Genomic DNA, 20960 nt, shown 5'->3' with positions numbered 1-20960 from the left:
TGAAAGCAGTCAGATCTCCTACACACAAGACACCAGCACATTTTTCTCAATTTAAAATTTCTACTTGAGAACAAAAATATTTCCATCTTCTTTCTCAAGCCTTTAAAACAACTGCATCTCACACCAGGCTGGGATTTTTCCTCAGGGTACCTCGAGGGATTTGTTATCCAAGGTCAGAGTTACAGCAGCAGCTCCTGGACATGCCAATGCCACGACACAGGCATGGCAGTGTGGGAAGAGCAAACCTGAGGCTGTTGGTAGCTGCTTTGTTTCAGGTCAAACGAGCTTTCCTCAGAATCTGGCAATGGAAGCCTTTTTAAAAACGAGGTAGAGCAGTAGTTATTTTTCCCTGGGGCAGGAAGAAAGAGCTGTGCTTCCTGGCAAGAGTAAAACACTTCACAGAGCTTAGGGATGAAGGCAGTGGGATGTTCAGGAGCCAGGCTGAAGCAAGAGAATACACCTTTCTTCTGCCAACCCTAATTTCTCACCAGGAGGACAGTTCAGACCTCAAAAACCAGAGCAGAAATCCCACTGGTGCCACACAATTTCTCCCTCTCATTTTTCAGGAATTCCAGCACACCAATTCCCCAAAGCCGTGCAGCACTGGGGAGTGAGGGTGATCTCCAAGCTCCCTGTGCTGTCTGCTGACTCTTCCTGAGGGGGGATAGCCACATCTGGACCCACAACAGCCCAAATCCAGGGGTGATCAGGCATATCTGGATCCAAAACACCCCAAATCCAGGGGTGATCAGGCACAACTGGATCCAAAACACCCCAAATCCAGGGGTGATCAGGCACATCTGGACCCACAGCACCCCAAATCCAGGGCCACTTGGCCAGACCTTGCCTTTAGGAGTGCTCCCTGCCATGGGCTTGGAGGTGCAAATGGGGATCACTTGTTCCTTTAATAATGGAAAAATGCTTCTGGGAACAACAGGTAGCATCCCCCAGTGACCTCTAATGACACAGGACATGTCCCACCCTCACTCACAGCCTCTGGCTTTGGTATTTTCCCCAACAAACCCTTTTTGATGAGCACTGAAGCTGTCTTTTGTTCATGTTTAACATTAAGAAATTGTAACTTGTTTATCTGCACTCCATTAAATACTGCCTTTGAAACCACCCTACAAACTGGATTGGATCTTTTGTCAGACCTGTGAAAATGTGAAAAGGAATTTCATAGAATCACAGAATGGTTTGCCTTGAAGGAACCTCAAAACTCATCTTGTTTCACTCCCTGCCATGGGCAGGGACTTTCCACTGTCCCAGGGTGCCCCAAGCCCTGTCCAGCCTGGCCTTGGGCACTGCCAGGGATCCAGGGGCAGCCACAGCTGCTCTGGGCACCCTGTGCCAGGGCCTGCCCACCCTCACAGGGGAGAATTTCTTCCCAATGTCCCATCTAACTCTGCCCTCTGGCAGTGGGGAGCCATTCCCCCTTGTCTCTTCCAACTGTCTGGAGCAGAAAAATTTAGAAAAAAATGAATTATCTAAATAAATTCTATTTCTACTTAATATTGTTAAATTTATCTTCCTACTAAAATGTTTCCACCATTATGAATTTCACTGAAAAATGATTACAGGATCATTTTTTTCCAGTTAATCAAAAAGGAAAACCTCAGTGAAATCAATACACAAGACATCAGACTGTGATGAATAGAATATTCTAAACTGGATTTATTGTTCCCAGACATTAATGTAATACATAAACACATTAAAAGAGGGGATATAGTAACAAGCAACCCAGTAACAGAAAAAAGGCAAGTCTTTGAAATTTTTGTTCTATACTTACACATGAAAATGTCCCCAAAAAGTTAAGTAGTTGTCAGTCAACATAGCAAGGATTTCAGATATTAAAAAAATAACCCCAAAAACTTGTCAATGAGTTTGTCATAACCAAAATGTTTCATTTGGGTTTTTTTGGTTTTGTTTTAAATTTATTTTTAGTCTAAAAAAGAATAACCATTACCTCATGCAATACACAAAGGCTTTAAAATAAATCCATTAATGCAAATGAAAGCCTGACTCCTGAGGCTTTTTTTTAAATAAAAAAAACACAAAAAAAAAAAAAAAAAAAAAAACCCTCAAAGAGTTTCAGAAAATTAATTCCAACTAATTTTCTTAGCATTGAAGAAACAACCTATAACCTCCTTGCACTCCAGAAATTTATTGTTACCTCTTTCCTTACACATGTGCTTGTAGTAGGTCTTAAAGTAGGTTTCTTTAGTAGAAACTCTTACCAGAGTTTCCAATGAAATTAAGTGCAAAAATGTTCTCTTAGTGTTTTCCAATGATTGAGGTAAGTAGTTTGAGGGGGGAAAAAAGACAAAAAAGTGAGGATAGCAGGATATCACCTGCACATACACCAGGTGGAAGAAAAGGCAAATCTGAAATACGTGGAATGGGAGATGGGAGAGGAGGACTGAGGAAAAAATAACAGCAATGATCAACAGCTGAACTTTAAACCAAAGCCCTTGAAATCCACTCAGCAGATCAACAGTCACTGAAATAAAGGGTGTTTATGGGCATGGCTGGCGAGCTGGGCTCTGGGGGAGCTGGGATTGTGACAATAGTCCCGATTCCAGCTGACTGCCTGACAATGCTGGGAATGCCAGCGCTGCTCCAACAGCTGCACCACGTCCTGGCCAAGCCACACAGAGACCAAAGATCATCACACCAGGAGCTCCTGATGCCAACAAGGGGGTCACGAGCACAGAGCTGCAGCTTCTACAGTCAACAACGTAATATATGGCAAACGAGAGACTGAGTTAGCAAAATGTGGTATAAAAAAGTATAAAAGTTGTTTTTAAAAACCTCCTTAAACCGTTGATATAATACGATGTATGTGGAAATGCCATGAACCACAGAAGGAGAAGCCTAAGCCTTAACATTCAGGAGAGCAGCAGAACCTCTCTGGCCACATCACCCTTTGTATAGCAAGAGGGGGAGTTTTTGGTTTCTATTGTTGTTTTTTACCTTAAACATGAGTTTAATCCAAAAACCACATTCAAGCGTACATTTTCTGAGGCTTCAGAAGATGCCCTCCCCACCCTGTTTAAAAAAAAAAAGAATAAAGGTTAGATAGAAATGTCTAAATACAAGGAGCCCACCATCCAAGGGTGGCTATCCAGGAGTGGTCATCTTCCTCGATCTTGATGCTTTTTTGTTTTTATCTTTTTCTTTTTGTCCTCTGTTTTGGGTTTCAGGGCGCAGACACACGCGGACACTCCGGCAATTGCTTTGGGCAAGTCCGTCCCTTTGCACCACTTATTTTTCTCCTTATCATAGACCTGGACTGTTTTGGAGAAGACAGCCTCCTCCCAGCTGTAGCCTCCAAGGATATAAATCTTGCCTTCCCACACTGCCACCCCTGACTCGCTGTTGGCTTGCAGCAGAGGGGCCACTCTGGTCCACTGGTTGCACTGGGGGCTGTAGGACTCCACGCTGAGGATGTCGAACCGAGCCATGGTCTCGATGTTGTCGTCGCTGCCGCCGATGGAGTAGATGTTGTCCTGCAGGGTGCACATGCTGTGCCAGCCCCTGGCAGTGATCATGGGCCTCTTCTCCTCCCACACGTCCGTGCGGTAGTCGTAGCACAGCAGGTTCTTTCTGTAGGGGCCGATCTGGTAATCGTGGCCTCCCGAAATGTACACGAACTCCTTGTAGACGGTGCCGGCGTGGCCGTAGGTAAACCTGGGGCAGGCAAACAGGAGCACTCCTTATGGGTTTTATCAAGACACACGAGCATGCAGCAGGGACTGTGCTAAAGAAGCAAATAAACAGTAACTAAAGACAGAAGAATCCCTGATCTGGCGGTTACCCAGTAACTCCTCTCCTTCCCAGGGCCTCACCCTGCACTGCGGAGTGCACAGCCTGACAACCATTTTAAATCACCCTTTCCATAGCTGGTCACTACAGAGCACTAAGGCATGACAATCACTTTTTAATGCATCCTCTAGAGTGTGTCACACAACAGAAATAGCCCATCCTGTTCTACTGGCATGACCTTCACTCCCATATTTCTGCTCCAGTGCTTGGCTTGCATCAGTCTGAGAGGGCCAGAGAGGAAAAAAATCCACATCTCAGTAAGGGTTTCTGTGACAGAAAGGGGAAATGATCATGACACCTCTCAGACTTACCAGTAGGGATAAACCAAGAGAAACCAAGAAAACTGCTGCTGCCTTGCCCTTCACAGCTTCAGGATCAGTGGATACATTTCTTACCCACGGGCACTCTCTGCCCAGTTCACCTGCAGTCCCAACACAGACAGTGTCCTTTTCCTGAGCCATCTGTCTGCTCTACCACCACTGCCCTGGTGGGAAGCTGGGAACTTCTTTGGTCACCCCAGAACAAGGCAGCAGACCCCAGCACATCACAGATCATGGTGAACTAAGAGAAAATGAGATGGTGGAAGCAGCACCATGCATGCTGCATCCACAGGGCAGAGAGAAACCCCCTTTGACCATCTATAAAAAACCCACTACAAACCTAAATCTCTGGGCTGTTCTTAACTTCACACTGGGCTTTTCCTGACCAAACCTCTTTGAGCTCTCAGAAGTGGACAGCCAAGGTGATGAACAGCATCAGCTGCTCTGAACACATCATTTCTATGTCTTTCCCCCCTCTTTTGGGGCAGTTGGGGTGTCAAAAGATGCAGCACCAGCCACAGCAAATTGGCTCTCACAAGGACTCTGAACGGTTCAATCCCCACAGGGCACAGAGCAATGTACTCATCAGGCTGCACTCACCAGCCTCTACACCCTGCTTTGTAGTCAGGCACTGGAGACCACGCAGCCTCCACAGCAGACAAAGCTCTGTTAGCATTGCTGAACCCTTTGAACCGTGCCTGAACACGCTGGAGCTCTGTGTGGAGAGAACCTTGAGCTGTTTTTATTTCACAGGCTAGTGGTTTCTCTGAGCCACACAAATGCTATCAGAACATCTTCCACACACCTGAGTGCCAGCACTTGGTGTGCCAAGGGAGAAGATGGTCTAGGAAAGAAACCCCACATTTGCCCTGAAAGCACAATGCTTCTGAGATGAGCTAAAAGGTGGTTATTATCCTAGGTGCCTACTGAAACCTCTGATCCTTGTCTGAATCAGATATTTTAATAGGTTCCTGCTACAAGAAGCAGAAAAATCCCTGACATGCTTGGGCTGACAGTGCTGAGTGACCAGGACAGTCTGTTCAACTACAGGGGCTGGAGCACCAGCCCTGGAGATCTTGCAGAGGTGACTTCACTGCTGTTCTGCTTCTTGGCCTCTCAGGGAAAAGATAGGAAGAAAAAAGGAGAGAGCTTTGGTACAGTTATGGACTCTATCCAAAAAGGCAACTCAGAATTTCCACAGCTCCCAACATGCCTCGTGATGGAAGCAGTTAATTCAAACTCTGTGCTGCTGGTGGACATGATGTATCATGAGCACTTGAACCCCTGGCTTTCACCCTGCCAGAAATACCAGGCAGGTGAAGTGCCCAGAGATGCTGCTCCTTGGTTAAGGTCTCTTCCAGACAAAACAGGGACTGTCCATCTCCAGTGGCTCCTGGGCTGCTTGTCAGAGCCTGTTTCTCTCTACATCCACAGCAGTGGGTTTAAAATGCTCAGTCTGGGGATGGGATGGACAGCTTGAGCTCAGTTCATTTCAAACTGCAGCAGACTTGAAACCCACATGAAGCCAAGCTGCCTGGAGGCTGTGCTGTACCAGGGAGTTTGGAGGAGTCAGGAGGAGGACAATGTGAGGACATGGAATGCACCCCAGAGCCCTGCACTGCAGATGGCAATCACACTGCATTCACCATTCAGGGAAAAAATGACACTAAGTTAATAAAAACCTGCATGGCCTTTGGAGAAGTAGGTTAAATATTCTCCTGCTCTGGAGCTCTGTACAGGTAAGCAAGCCATAGCCATTGTGTCAAGCACAGGCATGCAGCCAGCACAGGCAGCTGCAGGGAAAGCACTGGGCTGGTTCCTTTGCCTCAGTCCATGGCTGTGTCCAGGGAACAGCAACAGCTAAGAGAGTGCTTTGACAGAAACCATCAGATCTGAACAGCTAAGAGAATGCTTTGACAGAAACCATCAGATCTGAAGCACCAAACCGACCATCAATTGTCCAGTACAGGGCAATTACCCTCTGAAAGGCACCAAAAAGTTTCACTTTGAAACTTTCACTTCTGAAAGCTCATCCGAAATAGCATCACTTTCCTAAGAACTGCATGAAATAGATGCAGAAATTGAAACCAATCAATGCAGATCCTTTCTACAAGCCCTGTGATTGAGAGAGGGGCATTTCTAAGGAGGCAGCAGAACAGGCACATCAATAGAGTGGGTCTAGACATCCTCCAACAGAGAGCATTGAGCATTTTGGCAGCGTTATCTGCAAGAGTGGCCAGAAAAAAGCAGAGGCATAAAGAGAAAGGAGATTTGATTTTAACATCTGCTGGAGCCTGGCACCAATTTTGAATGCCTTAACCCAGATACAGTGCTGAAAAATTAGTTCCTGACCCAGTAACACCATTCAAATGCCAGAAAACCTACCATTTACTGCCCAAGACAGAAAAGCACATAACTCAGTAAAGCTTTGGGAATCCCCTACTCCAACCAAAGTCCAGGTGAGCTGTGGTTGCTCTGAATCTTGGTGTCCACCTGTTGTAGCCCTGAGAGATCATTCATGACCCAGCTGGCAGAGCAGATACCATCACTCCCCAACCTGTTCCAGCACAGCTCCTCACACAGCAGCTCTCAGTTGTTCTGCCAAACTTTAACCTAAGGCCACTCAATTAATTTCACTGCTGTCTGCAGCAGACCTTTCCATGGTGTGCTCAGGATGAGAACACGCTGCCCCACCTCGTGCTCTGCCAACTCCTCAGCCACCACTGCTCCCTGCCGGGCTAGAAACTATGACAGAAACTGCTCCCAGCTTCTGGGAAAAGGGGCAAAAAATACAGGACCTCTCTGAAGAAAGGAAAAGGTATCCCACAACCAAGGGCCCTAATTGTTACTGTTAGGCTGGACGTGACATACACACACGTGATCAGTGTCTAAGAAGAAAAAAGGTTTTTATTCTGCATGTTCTCCAGCTTTTATACTCTTAACAAAGTGTGATCTTAAGTCATTAACTACATCACAATAACTTATTATATTCATTGGTGCAAAGCAATTAATGTTAATATAATTGGCAAAAGTTTTACAGGAATTTAATAAGGCACATATACACATCTACTTAGGCATGTAGACTAGCTTACAAAAATTCTCATGTGTCTTTTGTAATCTGTTTCCATGCTGATGGCCTTGTCTTCTTCCTTGCTCTGGATACTCTCAAAAATCATCAAGTGTTATTTCTTCTAGTAACTCAGCTTTGCTTGCAGGCCAGCTGTCAGGCCCCTCCATACTTCCCCCTTTTTGCAGTTGAGTGACAAACACAGCTGAGAAGGATTTTTGCAGAGTTTGATGCAAAAATCCAAGTAGATAAGGGAGACAGAGAGTAATAATTACAATCACTAACAAAATTAACAATTTAACAACAAGGTTTTAAGCTACTCAGTGATGCTTCAGCTCTTGAAAAAACTATTCAGCTATCTGTATCTGTCATCTAAGTGTCATCATCACTGCCCCACCTCCTGCTCTGCCAAGCTCCTCAGCCACCACTGCTCCCTGCCGGGCTAGAAATTGTAACAGAAACTGCTCTCAGTTTCTGGGAAAAGGGGCAAAAAATATAGGACCTCTCTGAAGAAAGGGAAAGGTATCCCACAACCAAGGACCCTCATGAGCATCAGGCAAATTGAATTCCTTGTAGCAGGCTTGGACCAGGTCCACCCCTTAGACAACTTGGCTGAAGTTTTCCCTGCAAATCATCTGCCCCGAGAGGCTGTTTGCTTCTCCAGCAAGACAGCCCAAGTTCAGTCAAAACAGCTCAGCTCCTTCCAAGAGAGTGCTTAGGGAAAACAACGTGTTGTTTTGACCATATAGGGTGGGAAGGAGAGGGGGGTGAGAGGAGATAAAGAAGAGGCTGTGAAGCTCTTCCTTAGAGGAGCAAGACTGTGAACAGCAGTGGGACACGGGGTTTGGTGCTGGCATGTGTGCTCAAGGACACAACCACTGCCTTCCCCTGCAGATCTCCACACACAGGGTATGGAGGGGCCTGACAGCTGGACTGCAAGAAAAGCTGAGTTCATAGAAGAAATAACAATTGATGATTTTCGAGAGTATCCATAGCAAGGAAGACAAGATAAGATCATCAGCATGGAAACAGATTAGAAAAGACACATGAAAATTTTTGTAAACTGGACTACATGCATAAGTAGATGTGTATATGTGTATATTAAATTTCTGTAAATCTTTTACCAAATATATTAACACTAATTGCTTTGTACCAATGAATATAATAAGTTATTGTGATGCAGTTAATGACTAAAGATCGCTCTTTGTTAAGAGCATATAAGCAGGAGAACACGCAAAATAGAAACTTTTTTCTCCTTAAACCCTAATCACGTGTGTGAATGTCACGTCTGACCTAACAGCAACAACGTGGCAAGCTCTGACCCTTGGGAAGCAACAAAACAAACCCATTTTCTGCATGTTCAGCAGAGAAGCTCTAACAACCAACCTCTGAGAGTCCCACCCCACACAGCTCCAGCCCAACACGAGCCCACACCCCAGAATGACCTCAACACGAGCCTGTCACTCCAGGGAACAGGATTCCAGGCAGTTGCTGGCTTGGGGCAGTCAGGAGTGGCACCAAAAAGCCTGCTGCTGGTGGTTGTGCTCCCAGGAGGACCAAAACACCTGCACATGCTCTCTTCAGAGGGAAGAAGACAGAAAACCACAGGAAAAGAGGAGGTTTTGTTGGGATACAATGCCTGATCAGGCAGTCAGGAAGCAGAGGACTGGAGCTTCTGGTTTCCTCTACATGAGAAGTCTTGCTGCTGGAAGAGGGCTGAGGGAGATGTTGAGTGAAACAGGAACTTAAGTCAGTTTGAGGAACAAAGAGGTCAGATGAGGAGTGTGTTGAAGGGAAGAGTGGAGCAGGCAGGGGAAACTGTAGCTGGAATGCTTTTAGTCTCGAATGGATCACAGAATCCTCTCTCATCCTTCCTCCACTGCCAGTAAATCACACACTCACAGGGATGGGGCAGCCACAGCTTCTCTGGGCAACCAGAGAAGGGTCTCACCATCTCACAGGTGAGAATTTTTTTCTAATATCTGATCTAAGCCTGCCCTCTGCCCGTGGGAAGCCATTCCCCCTTGTTCTGGCACTCCAGGCCCTTGTAAAGTCTCTCTCCATCGTTCCTGTGTGCTCCCTTCAAGCACTGGAGTGACACAGTTACATCACCCTGAAGCTTCTCTTCTCCAGGCTGAACAACCCCAGCTCTCTCAGCCTTTCCTCTTAGGAGAGCTGTTCCATCCCTCTGATCATCCTGGTGCCTCCTCTGGACTTGCTCCAACAGCTTCACCTGAAGTACCTCAAGGAGGGGCTGCCCAGAGCCTTTTCAGCAGCCCCAGATCTGCCAGGGACACCCAGCTCAAGCCTTGGATGTGTGTCAGAAAGGTTCCTGTTGCTCACCTCTGAGCCTGGCCTTTTGCAACCTGCATAAAGTTCTTTTTGCCTTATTCCTTCTGTGCAGAAACAATTCAAACTGAAACAATTCACCGCCCAGCACCAAATGGAAAAAAACAGGGCTGAAAAGACAAAAAACCCAAAGGGGCCAAGAGTCCACTAAGATCTAACTAAAGAGACTTAAATGTGCAAAACAGCAGCTGCATGGAAAAATGGGGAGCTGCCACCACACAGCTGAGCTGACACAAGGACAGAGCAACAGGAAGAGAGGATGCAGAATCATTTATTTGGGTGCAGGAATAATTCATCCTAAAAGGGGTCTGAACCCTAAGGGAGGACTTTTGCCTCGTCCAAGCAGATCAGCCAGGCAATCTAATAAAAAATTAACACCCACAAGTCAAAGTTCACATTAAATGCTGCAGCTGCAGAATTCCCAAAGCCAGCACACAGGCAGCAGTTGGAATATGCAGACAAACTGCTCCTTTTTAGAGAGTCTGGGTGGATTAAGGCAACTGTGTGAACTTCTCCAGGATCATTTATGAGCAAAAATAGTCACAGAGGATACACCTCACAGGAGACCCCAGTTAAGAGAAGGATTTAGGACCTGAAGAATCTCTCCTACACAGCTTCCCAGGCAGGGTTGTGGTGTTTAGCCCCAACTGCTGGATCTGCCTAAGTGAGCAGGAATAAAAAAGCATCCTGCTTGTGAAGAGCACTCGAGCCCAGCTGCCAGCCTGGATCAGCCTTGCATTGCAGCACCTGCCCAAAATAGAACTGGGCAACAGGCTCCTGTGCCTTCACTGGCTGCCTCTGGCTCTGCAGCTCAGGGACCAGGGAAGAGCCCTGAACTCTCAAAGCAAACTGCAGGAACCTGCTCTGTGATGGCACCAGGAAAGCCAGCACTGCTGCTGAGCTTGCAGACACCATGGAAACACCACCCATACAGTCTGTGATTCCCACAAATGTGAAACATCACCAAATCTGATCACAGCAAATGAAATGCTGTCCTGCTGTCCTTACAAAGCCACTGCTCTGACGTTGATTCAAGACACAGTCTGCTACAACAAGAGCTGCAGGGCTTAAACCTCTCACAAGAAAACAGCCAAATTTTAACTCAGAGAGAGAGAGAGCTCACATTTGTCAGGGTTCTGTATTTCCAATACAGATAATTGTGTTTAGCTGTGACAGCCAGCCTGAGCAGCCCAACACAGAGAAACACCCTACAAGGAAAATCATCACACCAAGGTGACAAAGTAAGGCCAAAGAAATGACAAACCCCTTTGGCCAAGATGTGAAAAGTGACCCTGAAAATATTCAACTCCAAGTGGCCTCAGGAAAAGCTTTGTAAGAATTGTAGAATGAAATCAGAGCTCTCCCTCCCATCTTCCAGATGCACTTTGGGATGGAAATTAAAACCCTGCTGACCTGAGGCACTGCCTGCTCAGCTCCCAGCTGCTGCTGTGGTTGGTATGGCTGATGCCACATTGGTTTTACATTCCCTTCCCTCCCTTCCAGGGCTCCCTTCATCAGCTGAAGCCACACGAGCTCCCTTTACTACCACCCTGCAGACACAGGGGAGCTTCCAGACAGCTCAGTTACCTGGGCAGTCCTGCTATGTAGGTCCAGGAGTCCTTCTGAGGGCTGTAGGTCTCAACTGAGGACAGGGCCCCGTTTTCATTCCTGCCACCAACAGCCACCAGCATGTCAGTGATGGCTCCCAGGTAGAAATCCACTCGTCGCTGTCTCATGGAGGCAACCTGGCAAAGGAAAATGACCTGCTGGCATCTTCCAGTGTCTGGCAAGCAAGGGACTTAAGGGCTATTAACATCTTAGGATGGGGAAGTTGCTCCTTCCCCTTTATGTGGTAAGGAGAGATTCTGGTTTTGACTATTATATTCATAAAGCACTTCTGTTTTTCTGCAGTAGCACTCATTTCAAACAAGGGGAAACAAGGAAACATCTAAGAGACAGGTTACTCTATAAACATTTGTGTTTATAGGAACTCCTTCCCAAACTCTGCAAGAATTACTGGAGACCACAAGTGCACCATCCAGGATGGCTGATCCACAGAGGAATCATGACTGGCTCATATGGAAACCATAACTGGTCCACACAGGAACCATGGCTGGTCCATATGGGAACAAGGAGTGGCTGATTCAGTAGCCCACACAGATGAAGGGGTTTGTGGCAGCACTGGGAGCAAAGAGCTCCTTCTAAGGGACATTTAGCACAGAGACACTTGACAATTGTCAGAGACATTTCCTTTTTACATCACACCCATTTCTGATTTCTATGTACTACTGCTTGAGGAAGATGAGCCAAGCAATCACCCCTAAGTCCATTCCAGAATTATTCCCAGAAATAATCTAAAGAATTGTGGGCAGATGCTGATCAGGAATTTCTCAGATGAGATGCCCAACTCCCAAATGAAGCTGAATATCTGCCCCAAACTCTTTTGCTCTTTGTGTAATTTAAGCATTCCCACAAAGGACTCGAGCAGCTGCTTCAGCGTAACCAACTTGACTTTTCATTTGGAAGTGCTGCCACGTTGGCTATTCCAACAAGCCCTGCCCTTCCACCAGCAAAGGAGAAAACACTCTACACATCAAGGACTTTGAACAGAGAAATAATACAGCTCAAGCCTCACCTTTATCCACTGGTTACAGCGGGGGTCATACCTATATAGGAGATTTGAGGCCGCATCCCCTCCATTGTCCCGGGAAAAGCTGCCCCCGGCTATGAAGATGAATCCTCCCAAGACGGCCACGCAGTGGTGACTCCGCCGGGCCGGCAGGGGTGTCTCTGCCACCCACTGTCCCTTCCTGGTGTCCAGGAAGCAGGTGTCATCGCAGAGCTCCAGGCAGCGCTCCGACACCTCCCCGCCCACGAAGAGCAGGCGCTCCTCGCAGGTGCGCAGCGCCGTGCGCTTGGTCTGCAGCACGGGCTGCGCCGCCACGCTGTTGTGGTAGCTCACGGCCTCCTCGATGAACCCCTCGCAGTTGGCTTCCTTGGGCAGCAGAGAGCACACGGCAGGCTTCACCCGGTGCAGCAGGTCGCTCTTGGGGATCAGGGGGAAGTGGATGTTGTCCAGCACTTGGTAAGCCTCGTTCTCCCGCTCCGGGTACTGAGTGAGCCACTGCAGGGCCGCCTGCAGCAGGTCGTGCTCGCACTCCTGCTGCACGTCGCTGCTGTCCAGGTACTGGCACAGCTTCTGCAGGGAGATGTTCTGCAGGAAGTCCGGCGTGAAGGACAGCGTGCCGAAGTTCTGCAGGATGAAGGAGTCGATGTAGGAGTCAAGGCGCTTCAGGTTGTAGATGGAGGCCAGCTCCTGCAGGTACAGGTAGTTCTCCTCGCTGACTTCGTTCTCCAGGTACTCGCAGCAGAAGTCCACCACCTTCCAGATCTGCAGCAGGTGAGCTGTCTCCAGCACGTAGTCGATGTTCCCTCCGTCCAGAGACAGCTCACTGCCGTACAGGAAATCCACCACGGCCTTGAGGCCGATGTAGGAGGCTCCAAAGAGCTCCACCTCCTTCTGGTGGGCCTCCCTCATGCCGATGGTGAACATAGAGTTGAAGTAGTCGCTGCACACAGCCAGGAGGTTCCTGTGGGCCGGGACTCTCTGCTCGTCCACCACCAGCACGATGTCACAGAAGAGGCCTCGGTGCCTCTGCTCGTTCAGGCTCTGCAGAACCAGACTGGAGTGGTCATCCCACCTGTACACCTGGAGAACACAAACACCATCAGGCAGGTGGCACCTCCACCACGATCAGTTCCAGAGTGGAACATGTTTTCCCACTAAGTGCAGTCAGAGACAGCTTTTTTGTGTTGTGCATTCACATTTATATTAAATTCTGACATGAAGTGGTGGCAAGTGACACAGTACGAGCCTGAGCTCCTCACCTTCACTTTGAAAGGCCTATGGAGACTTTTACTGCTTCCTACTCCCCTTGCTTTATAAAATTTACTTTTCCTTCCCCCACAGTGCTGCATTGAAACCTTCTCCCTGATGAGTTATACAGGCACAATTTTCTGAAACTCTTCCACTCATTGTCTCGGAGACATCTTGCTGACATTTCCTTTCTTCCTTGTCCCCCAAATGACTCCTTACAGAGTTCTCCCAGCTAAGCTGCTCACAGAGCATTCAGAGTGGGAAGCACACACACAGAAGTACTCTGAATTTTCATTCAGCCCATGTATTGTTTGGGTTACTGCTTGCTTGACAGCTACCCCCTCTTAAATCTTTCCAGAACTCTGCATTTCTAAGCTTGTTAGGGTAAAATCCCTCTCTTTCTTCCCACATTATTCCAGGCACACACACTGCACTCAGAAGGAATAGCTGTTTATTTATGTGCAAAGCCACACATGTGGAGAACTGATTCCCACAAGGCTTCTCCTCCTTCCAGAAGCTGAGGTAGGCTTTGTTTAAATGAATAGGAGCAGATATTTTTCTTTTAAAGGAAAGGGAAAATGCCCTCAGGACACGTCCATTAAGTGCCCTTCTGGGATCCCTCTGCTCCTCACATTCTAACCACCAGCTCTGGATGTGTCACTGAGCTTTTAAGGCCACCAGCATTTGCTTTTTTCCCCACAGACTCACATCACCAGCCTTAGGATGAACCATTTGGTGGAAACATTTCTGATGGAAACATTTTGTTACCCCTCAAATGTCCTGCAGAACATGAACTGAACACAGCTGGTCAGTCCAGAATGCCAAGAGAAGCTTTAGGACCACCCTCTGGAGGAATTAAATGTGTGATGGCACAGCCAGGTACCTTGTGAGGCCTCTTAATAAAAGCCAGGTTAAGGTAATGCAAATACCAAATACTTTAATTACCAAATCCAAACCAGGCAGAGCCTGTAAGAACTTGTAAGAGCAATGAAAAGGGGTGGAATGAGAGCACATCCCTGTGTCCTACCTAAGGCAGCTCTGAGCAGCCCTGGCTGTCTGAATCTTGCCCAGTCCTAAACCCCCAGGCTGCATTGCAGAGGTGACACCTGAAAAGGTCACAGGGGTGACCTGAGCCTCCGGGACTCTCCCCCTTCCCTTCCCCACCAAGCTGCTGTTTCTCCTAGGAATCCTAATGCCCTGTGGCTCTCCTGGCTGCCCAGGCAGGGAGCACACAGCCACAGCAGAAAAACCTGGAAAAACCTTTGCTGGGTTGGTTAAACCATGGTGGGACCCTCTCCACCCATCTGTCTGGAAAAGGTTTGATTCTTAGAGCCAAGAGGGCTTCTTGAGACCCAAATTAACAACCAAACATGCTGCTCTTACTGTGACATCCCAGCAGATTCTCTTTATTTCCTTATGGTCTCTTCTAAACAATGGAGCCCAAGCTGCCAAAAATCCTGCTGCTGCAATGGCTCTGAACGCTCAAGTGTGCAGAGTTAAACCAGTCTAAGGGAAGAGGCTGCAATAATTAAAAGCTTTCTGCATCAAAACTCTTTAATTTGCCTTACACTCATGAACACACCTCGGAATTTAAAAAGGGATCTATGGCATAGACAACAAAGTGGCTTCCACTGAGGAATAAAACTGCCAGAGATCTGTAACAGGAAAAAAAATGAAAAATTGTGGACTGTAAAGCATTTTCCTGAGGCTGGGAAAAGCTGATATTGTACAGAAGCCCCAGCAGAAACCAGAGGGCAGAGAGGAGGGGGGAAGAATAAATATGGCAAAGGATAAACCACACTTCTGTGGCAGCTGTAATCAGGGGGAGTTGATGGTGGCAGATGAACAGACAAGAAATAACAACTTGCAGCACCCTCTCCCAAATCTGGCTGACAGGGGATAGGATTGATCCAAACCCTTGGGCTGAACCAAACCCATCCTCCCCCTCCTCCCTGGGAGCTGGCTGATCATTTCTCTCTAATATTCCCTAATTCCACCATCGTGCATAACGAGATTACAGCAGAATATCAGATTTGCCAGAGATCCCTCTCTGCTGAGCTGGATGTTGAGGCAGCAGCGTAATCCTGCCCTCAGATCCGCCTGGCAACTCGCTCTCCTGGAATCCCTGTTGCCATGTGGGACTGCTGCTGCTCCAGGAACCAGGCATGAGCCCACTCCTCGCTGCACTGGAGGCACTCCCAGCACAGCAGCTCAGAATTTCAGCCACTTGCTGAGTTCATTTGTTCAGGGAGCAAGAAATGGAGCTGAGAGCTGCACATTTCAGAACCAAGACTAATTTCATCCTGAACTTGAACATCTTCCTCAAGCTATTTATATTCTGGAGAGCAGCCTTACATTATCCAGTGGTTCTAAGTTTAACAGATAGTGACAGCTTCTGTCTAAGCAAGCAAATAAAACAATGCTGTCAAGTTAATTAATTTTTAATGTGATGAATTATCATTACATTCAGACTAAACCATTTAAGTGGCAGACAGGATCAGGGAAAAATTATACTGGTATGGATGCATTTAAAAATTAGTCCTATTTATCTTACATCAATTGTATTAGAGCAGAATTTCAGCTTCTCTTGGATTCAAAGATCTAATTCTCTCAGACTGTAAATGCAGCACTGCTGCTCGTCAATGGTGCAAAAGAAAATTAGATCTGGCTCATTCAGCTTTGGTAAGGAGGCACTGAAAAGTTTCTCTTTTCCAGCTTTTTTTTCTGCTATTACAAGGTACCTGTTCTGCAGTTCCTGTAACTACAGCACAAAAGCAGCTTGCACTGGCATGAAACAAAGTGAACATAATAATTACAGCTGTTATTAACATTTTATGTCATCCTGAGGACCTGCATAAAGAGCTGCCTGAGATGGATTTCCGGGAATTCACAAATAAAAACAATGTATTTGTGCAGACAGAGCTTTGATATAAAGAAAACGAACCCCACAAACTTAAGAAAGCAACCCAGGCTCTGTGAGTTCACCGGGCTAAGCACAGTTTGCAGGATCGAGGCTCCCATCTTGTACAAAACCAAGACTGAATCTAAAGAGCAATCCCAGCTTTGCTTTTGTAACGAGCTTGGATTTTACGAGATGGATCCGTTTAAAAAACAAACACACCACATTTCATAACTGAATTTTTAGTATAGAGAAACTACTGTGCTGCAATGATGTGGGTTTCTAAGTTATGAGTCATGATGAGCAGATGCCCATTTGCTGCTGCTTTTCCTTTTTTTCCCCTTAATCACTAGGCAGCAACTTCTACCAAAAATACTTGAGCAGGTAAACCACCATTTCCACCCCTCTTTTTAAAAGCTCTGAATTCTCACATTCCTCCCAACCAGCCCGCCCAAAGGAGACCCTTTACCCCCAGCCGGATTTTTTTGGTAGGCGACACAAATCGTACGAACCTTCGAGGATTCACTTATCTTGTGCGGGCGGCAGATCCTGCTCTGCCGGGTTCCCTCCATGACCGCCCGATCCGCAGCACTTCTGCAACAAAGGCACAGGGAGATGTTCAGCAGCTCGCCAGCCCCTCCTGAGCGCTCGCACGCATCTCGAGCCGAGCAGGGAATGCAATTCCCGGCACGGCACGTGTTGGAAACGCCCGGCTTAAAAAATATTCATTTTCCCTCCTTCTCCGCCGTTGTCAAAGGTCGGTTGTGTCAACAAGTTGGGCACAGCCCAGCCCAGCACCGGGCTCAGCGCTGGCTGCCGGGGGAGCGCCGAGCGCTGCCCGGGGCCGGCCGGAGCCCCCCGGCCGCGGTGACCGACCGGCCCCGGCCCCGCTCCGGCCGCTACATCGGCCGCGGGGACAAAATACGGGCGGAAAACAGCCGGGAAAACAAAGCGGTGACAAATTCCTGGAGGCTGCAGCCGCCCCTCGCCCCGCGGCCGGGGCAGGAAACGCCGGCGGGGCGGAACCGAGCGGGGCGGGACCGAGCGGGGCCGGGAGCGGCGGGGGAGGCGCCGGGCGGGGCGGGCCGGGGCGGGGATCCCCGCGGGAGAGACCGAGAGCAGGGCCGGGATGCTCGGACACATCCGGGAGATGGGAGCTGTTTTCTGCCCCGGGATGCTCGGACACATCCAGGAGATCAGGGCTGTTCCCTGCCCCGGGATACACGGACACATCCCGGGAGATGGGAGCTGTTCCTGCCGGGATGGCACTGGCAGGACCTGAGGCAAGGCAGACATGGGTAGCTGTGCCAGGGGCACTGGCTGCAGGGAATGCAGGGTTTTTTGTGTTTCGTTTGTACAGCGGTGATAAACTGTGCAGTGGCTGCGGGAGGTGCAGCCCGAAACCCCACCACCATCTCTTGCTTACCTGGCATGACGCTACCTGACCTCAGAAATTCACCTCCCCAGTGGGGCTTTCCCTGCTTCTGTGGGACTTTCCCTCACTCATTACGGCCCAGGAGGATTAAAATTAAGATGTTCCTCCTGGCGAGCAGCAGGCTGAAGGTTCCCTGCCTCAGGGGGGAACTCAGAAGCAAAGACACTACACAGACCACCAGGCCCAGTTTCAGTGCAGTGGTCCAAGGGGACAAGCCCTTTGCTCACCCAGCACCCCGGGTACCCTCCTGGGGTGATCGATGGACAGCAGAAGGCTGGGTGTGTGTCCAGGCTCCATCTGCTCTCACCAGGGACTGCCCAGCTTGGACACATGTCCTGGGTGGTGACAGGGCTGCGTGGCTGGCAGAGGGTGATGTATGACACCAGGGGAGTGTGCCATGGCTGCCTGGTGCCAGCACCTCCCCCTGTGCCAGCCTCTGCCACCCTCCAGTGCTGGGGCAGTGGCACCCAGCCAGCTCCAAGGACACCCCAGGAAACTAGAGGGGATGATGGGCCTGTACTCATCTATTGACTATTGAGTCTGGAGATGAAAGTGGTTTTTGCCAGCTTTGGCCTCTCCTCATGTGACCATGAGGACCTGGGTAAAGACCCTGGACTGTCTGAGTGAATTCCCACTCTGCTGCCAGCCCCAGAGTGGGCTGTGACCTGAAAACTGACAACCCCAACACTGTGACCTGAAAACTGACAACCCCAACATTGTGACCTGTAAATTGACAACCCAAATACTACCTGAGACCTGAAAACTGACAACCCCAACACTGTGACCTCAAAATTGACAACCCCAATGCTAAATCTGACCTGTAAATTGACAACCTCAATGCTAACTTTGACCTGAAAATTCAGGGCAGCCTCTTCCTGAAGGAGAGCATTGTTCTATCCATTCCTTTCTCTGTTCTCTCCATTCCTTTCTCTGCTTCTGCACAGAAAAGACAGGGATGGAGAAGCAGGATTGGGGGCAGGGATATAGAAAGATTGGAGAAGAAGCAAAAAGTGGGGGAGATGGCAAAGAGATACAGGGACAAGGCATTTGCAGGGTGTATTTTAAGATAAAGATTATGTTTCTGGGGGCCCATGGCTGAGCAGAGCCATCCTGTTTGCTCAGCTCCCTCCAAATATTCGGAGACCCTTCCTGAACCTCGTGGTACATTCTAGACAGCTGAAGGTCACTCCAGACTCCCAGGACTCCAAGCCTGCTGGAGATGTTTTTTTGAGGAGGTCCAAAATTCCTCACTTTCTCTTGTGCTCCCTCTCCAAGGACTCCTGTGACATGGACAGTATTTCTGGTATTTCTGCCAGGCCAGTGACATCTTCCTCACAGGATGAAAAGCCCCATGTTCTGGAGGTCTCAGAATTGCCATATGAAAAGCAAATCAGAGCTCACTAAAGTCAAAAAAGTAGGTAATTTCCTCACTCCAGTGACAGCCTGATGAAACTGAGCACAATACTTATCCCTGCATGCATTAAATATATATATATATATATATCCAAGAGAAAGTGAGAAAAGAAAAGGAAGAGAAGCAAAGAGAAGAGGTTTGGTCCCACAAGGAAGATGTGCATTTCTGATGTTTGGATCTGGCACTGAAAAGTGTGAGGCATGAAGTCCCTGATTAACAGAATTAATTCTTCAGCCACTGGGTCACAGAGACCTGCACAAGGATGAGATTGTCTCCTCCTAAGGGATGACATTGGAGTCACCCACCTCTAGGTGGAAACATCAGGAGCTGAGGGTCAGGGATTGAAGGGACAAGGACAAGGACAAGGACAAGCAGCAGTGTTACAGGTATAAACAGCAGCAAGTGCCAATGGATGATAAACACAGACTACAAAAAAATACATTTATGAGCAGATAATGTTCAGCATAAAGGCTTTAGAAAAAAAATGAAAGTGTTCCTAAAAGCAAAGAAAATTAATATAAATCCAGAAGTATTAATGTGTGATTACATTATCATCTAGAGCCTGCAGCCTGCAGATACCGAGTGTGATTCACCCGGTGTCCTCCACTTGTACTGACTTCAGAAACATTTCCCTGTTCCCTATGACCTCATCGAGCCAGAGATGCACTGCAGCAGTGCCCCGAGGCTCCGGGAGCCTCACGTCATCCAGGGACGGGCCTGCAGCTGGAAGGAGCTGCGGGCACCACTGGGCTTGGTGGCACTGAAGGGTCCCTGGCACTCTGGGCTCGCTCTGGAGCTCTTGTCCCTCATGTCTGACAGCGCTCAGTGACAGCGTGGTAATGAGGCTCCTGCTGCTCACAGGGACAACACTGATGTGAAACAAGCAATGGTCACCCCCTGCAAACTTTAAAAGAAAGAAAATGTGATACTTTTTATCAAGGAATGCGTTTTTTTTATTAAATGGTAAATCCAGCCGCCTGGGATTTGGGGAGCAACCCACTGAAATGCCGAAGGACTGGTCAGTAAAACTCCAGTCTTTGGGCACGAATAAACAGCACGTTTGGTGCTCACAGGCAGCCTCAGCCTCTCGCCCGCATCTCCCGGAGCGCAGGGACTCGCAGGGATGCGGGATCGCTCCTGGGCAGCGCCGGCAGCCCGGCAGGGGGAGATCGCTGCATTGGAACGGGGCGCGCCGCTCGCACACAGACACTGACACACGGACAGACACACGGACAGACACACGGATACACACACAGCCTCCCGCACACACTTGGCCCAGCAGCGGCTCTCACCACCCAAAGTTAACCCCGGAGCCGCCGTTCGAGGCCGGGGCCGCCCTGAGCGCTGGGGCCGGGATGCGGGTGATGCTCAGCCCCCGCTGCTCCGCACAGCCCCGAGCCCCATCCCCGGCCCGAGCCCCATCCCCGGCCCGAGCCCCATCCCCGACCCGAGCCCCCATCCCCGGGCCCCCATCCCCGCTCACCTGCTCCGCTCCGCGCTACCTCCCGTGCGCCCGGCCCAGCCCCCGGCCCCGCCGCGCCGCCGCCGGCCGCTCCATCCCGGGCTCTGCCTCCTTCCTCCTCCCGGCCCTTAGCGGCTGCCACAACATCGGGGAGCTGCCAGCACGGCGGCGGCCGGGAAAAGCATCCCCGCGGCGGGTCCGCGCCGCGCCGGGCCGGGCCGAGCCCCGCGGCCCCCGCGCCCCCGTGCCCGGGCTATTGCATCACCGCGGTCCCCCCGGTGGGCCGGGAGGGGCCGGGCCAGGCCCCGCAGA

At 49.1% G+C, this 20960-nt stretch overlaps 1 protein-coding gene across 2 annotated transcripts; it reads right to left on the bottom strand.

Annotated features, from left to right (window-relative positions):
• Nucleotides 1-1645: 1645 nt before the first annotated feature.
• Nucleotides 1646-20794, bottom strand: KLHL36 (kelch like family member 36). 2 transcript variants are annotated; one of them, XM_030227588.2, is made up of 5 exons: nt 20670-20794; nt 16850-16931; nt 12197-13270; nt 11149-11306; nt 1646-3690 (listed from the first exon to the last, which is right to left on the bottom strand). In XM_030227588.2, exons 2-5 carry the CDS (start codon nt 16907-16909, stop codon nt 3135-3137), a joined length of 1848 nt encoding a protein of 615 aa, XP_030083448.1. In that variant the 5' UTR covers nt 16910-16931; nt 20670-20794; the 3' UTR covers nt 1646-3134. The 2 variants fall into 2 exon arrangements, with proteins under 2 accessions (XP_030083448.1, XP_050834712.1); XM_050978755.1 differs by lacking the exon at nt 20670-20794 and having other exon boundaries at nt 16850-17104.
• Nucleotides 20795-20960: the final 166 nt, after the last annotated feature.

This window comes from Serinus canaria, chromosome 11 (genome assembly GCF_022539315.1).
Source record: "Serinus canaria isolate serCan28SL12 chromosome 11, serCan2020, whole genome shotgun sequence".
Classification (NCBI taxonomy): domain Eukaryota; kingdom Metazoa; phylum Chordata; class Aves; order Passeriformes; family Fringillidae; genus Serinus; species Serinus canaria.
This window is presented reverse-complemented; position numbering and strand designations above follow the sequence as displayed.

Excerpts from the sequence above, each read along its gene's own strand:
- KLHL36 (XM_030227588.2), bottom strand. The coding sequence starts at position 16,909 with ATGGAGGGAACCCGGCAGAGCAGGATCTGCCGCCCGCACAAGATAAGT. Across the intron at positions 13,271-16,849 it reads AGATAAGTGAATCCTCGAAG|GTGTACAGGTGGGATGACCA; the intron begins GTTCGTACGATT and ends TGTGTTCTCCAG. Across the intron at positions 3,691-11,148 it reads TACATAGCAGGACTGCCCAG|GTTTACCTACGGCCACGCCG; the intron begins GTAACTGAGCTG and ends TGCCTGCCCCAG.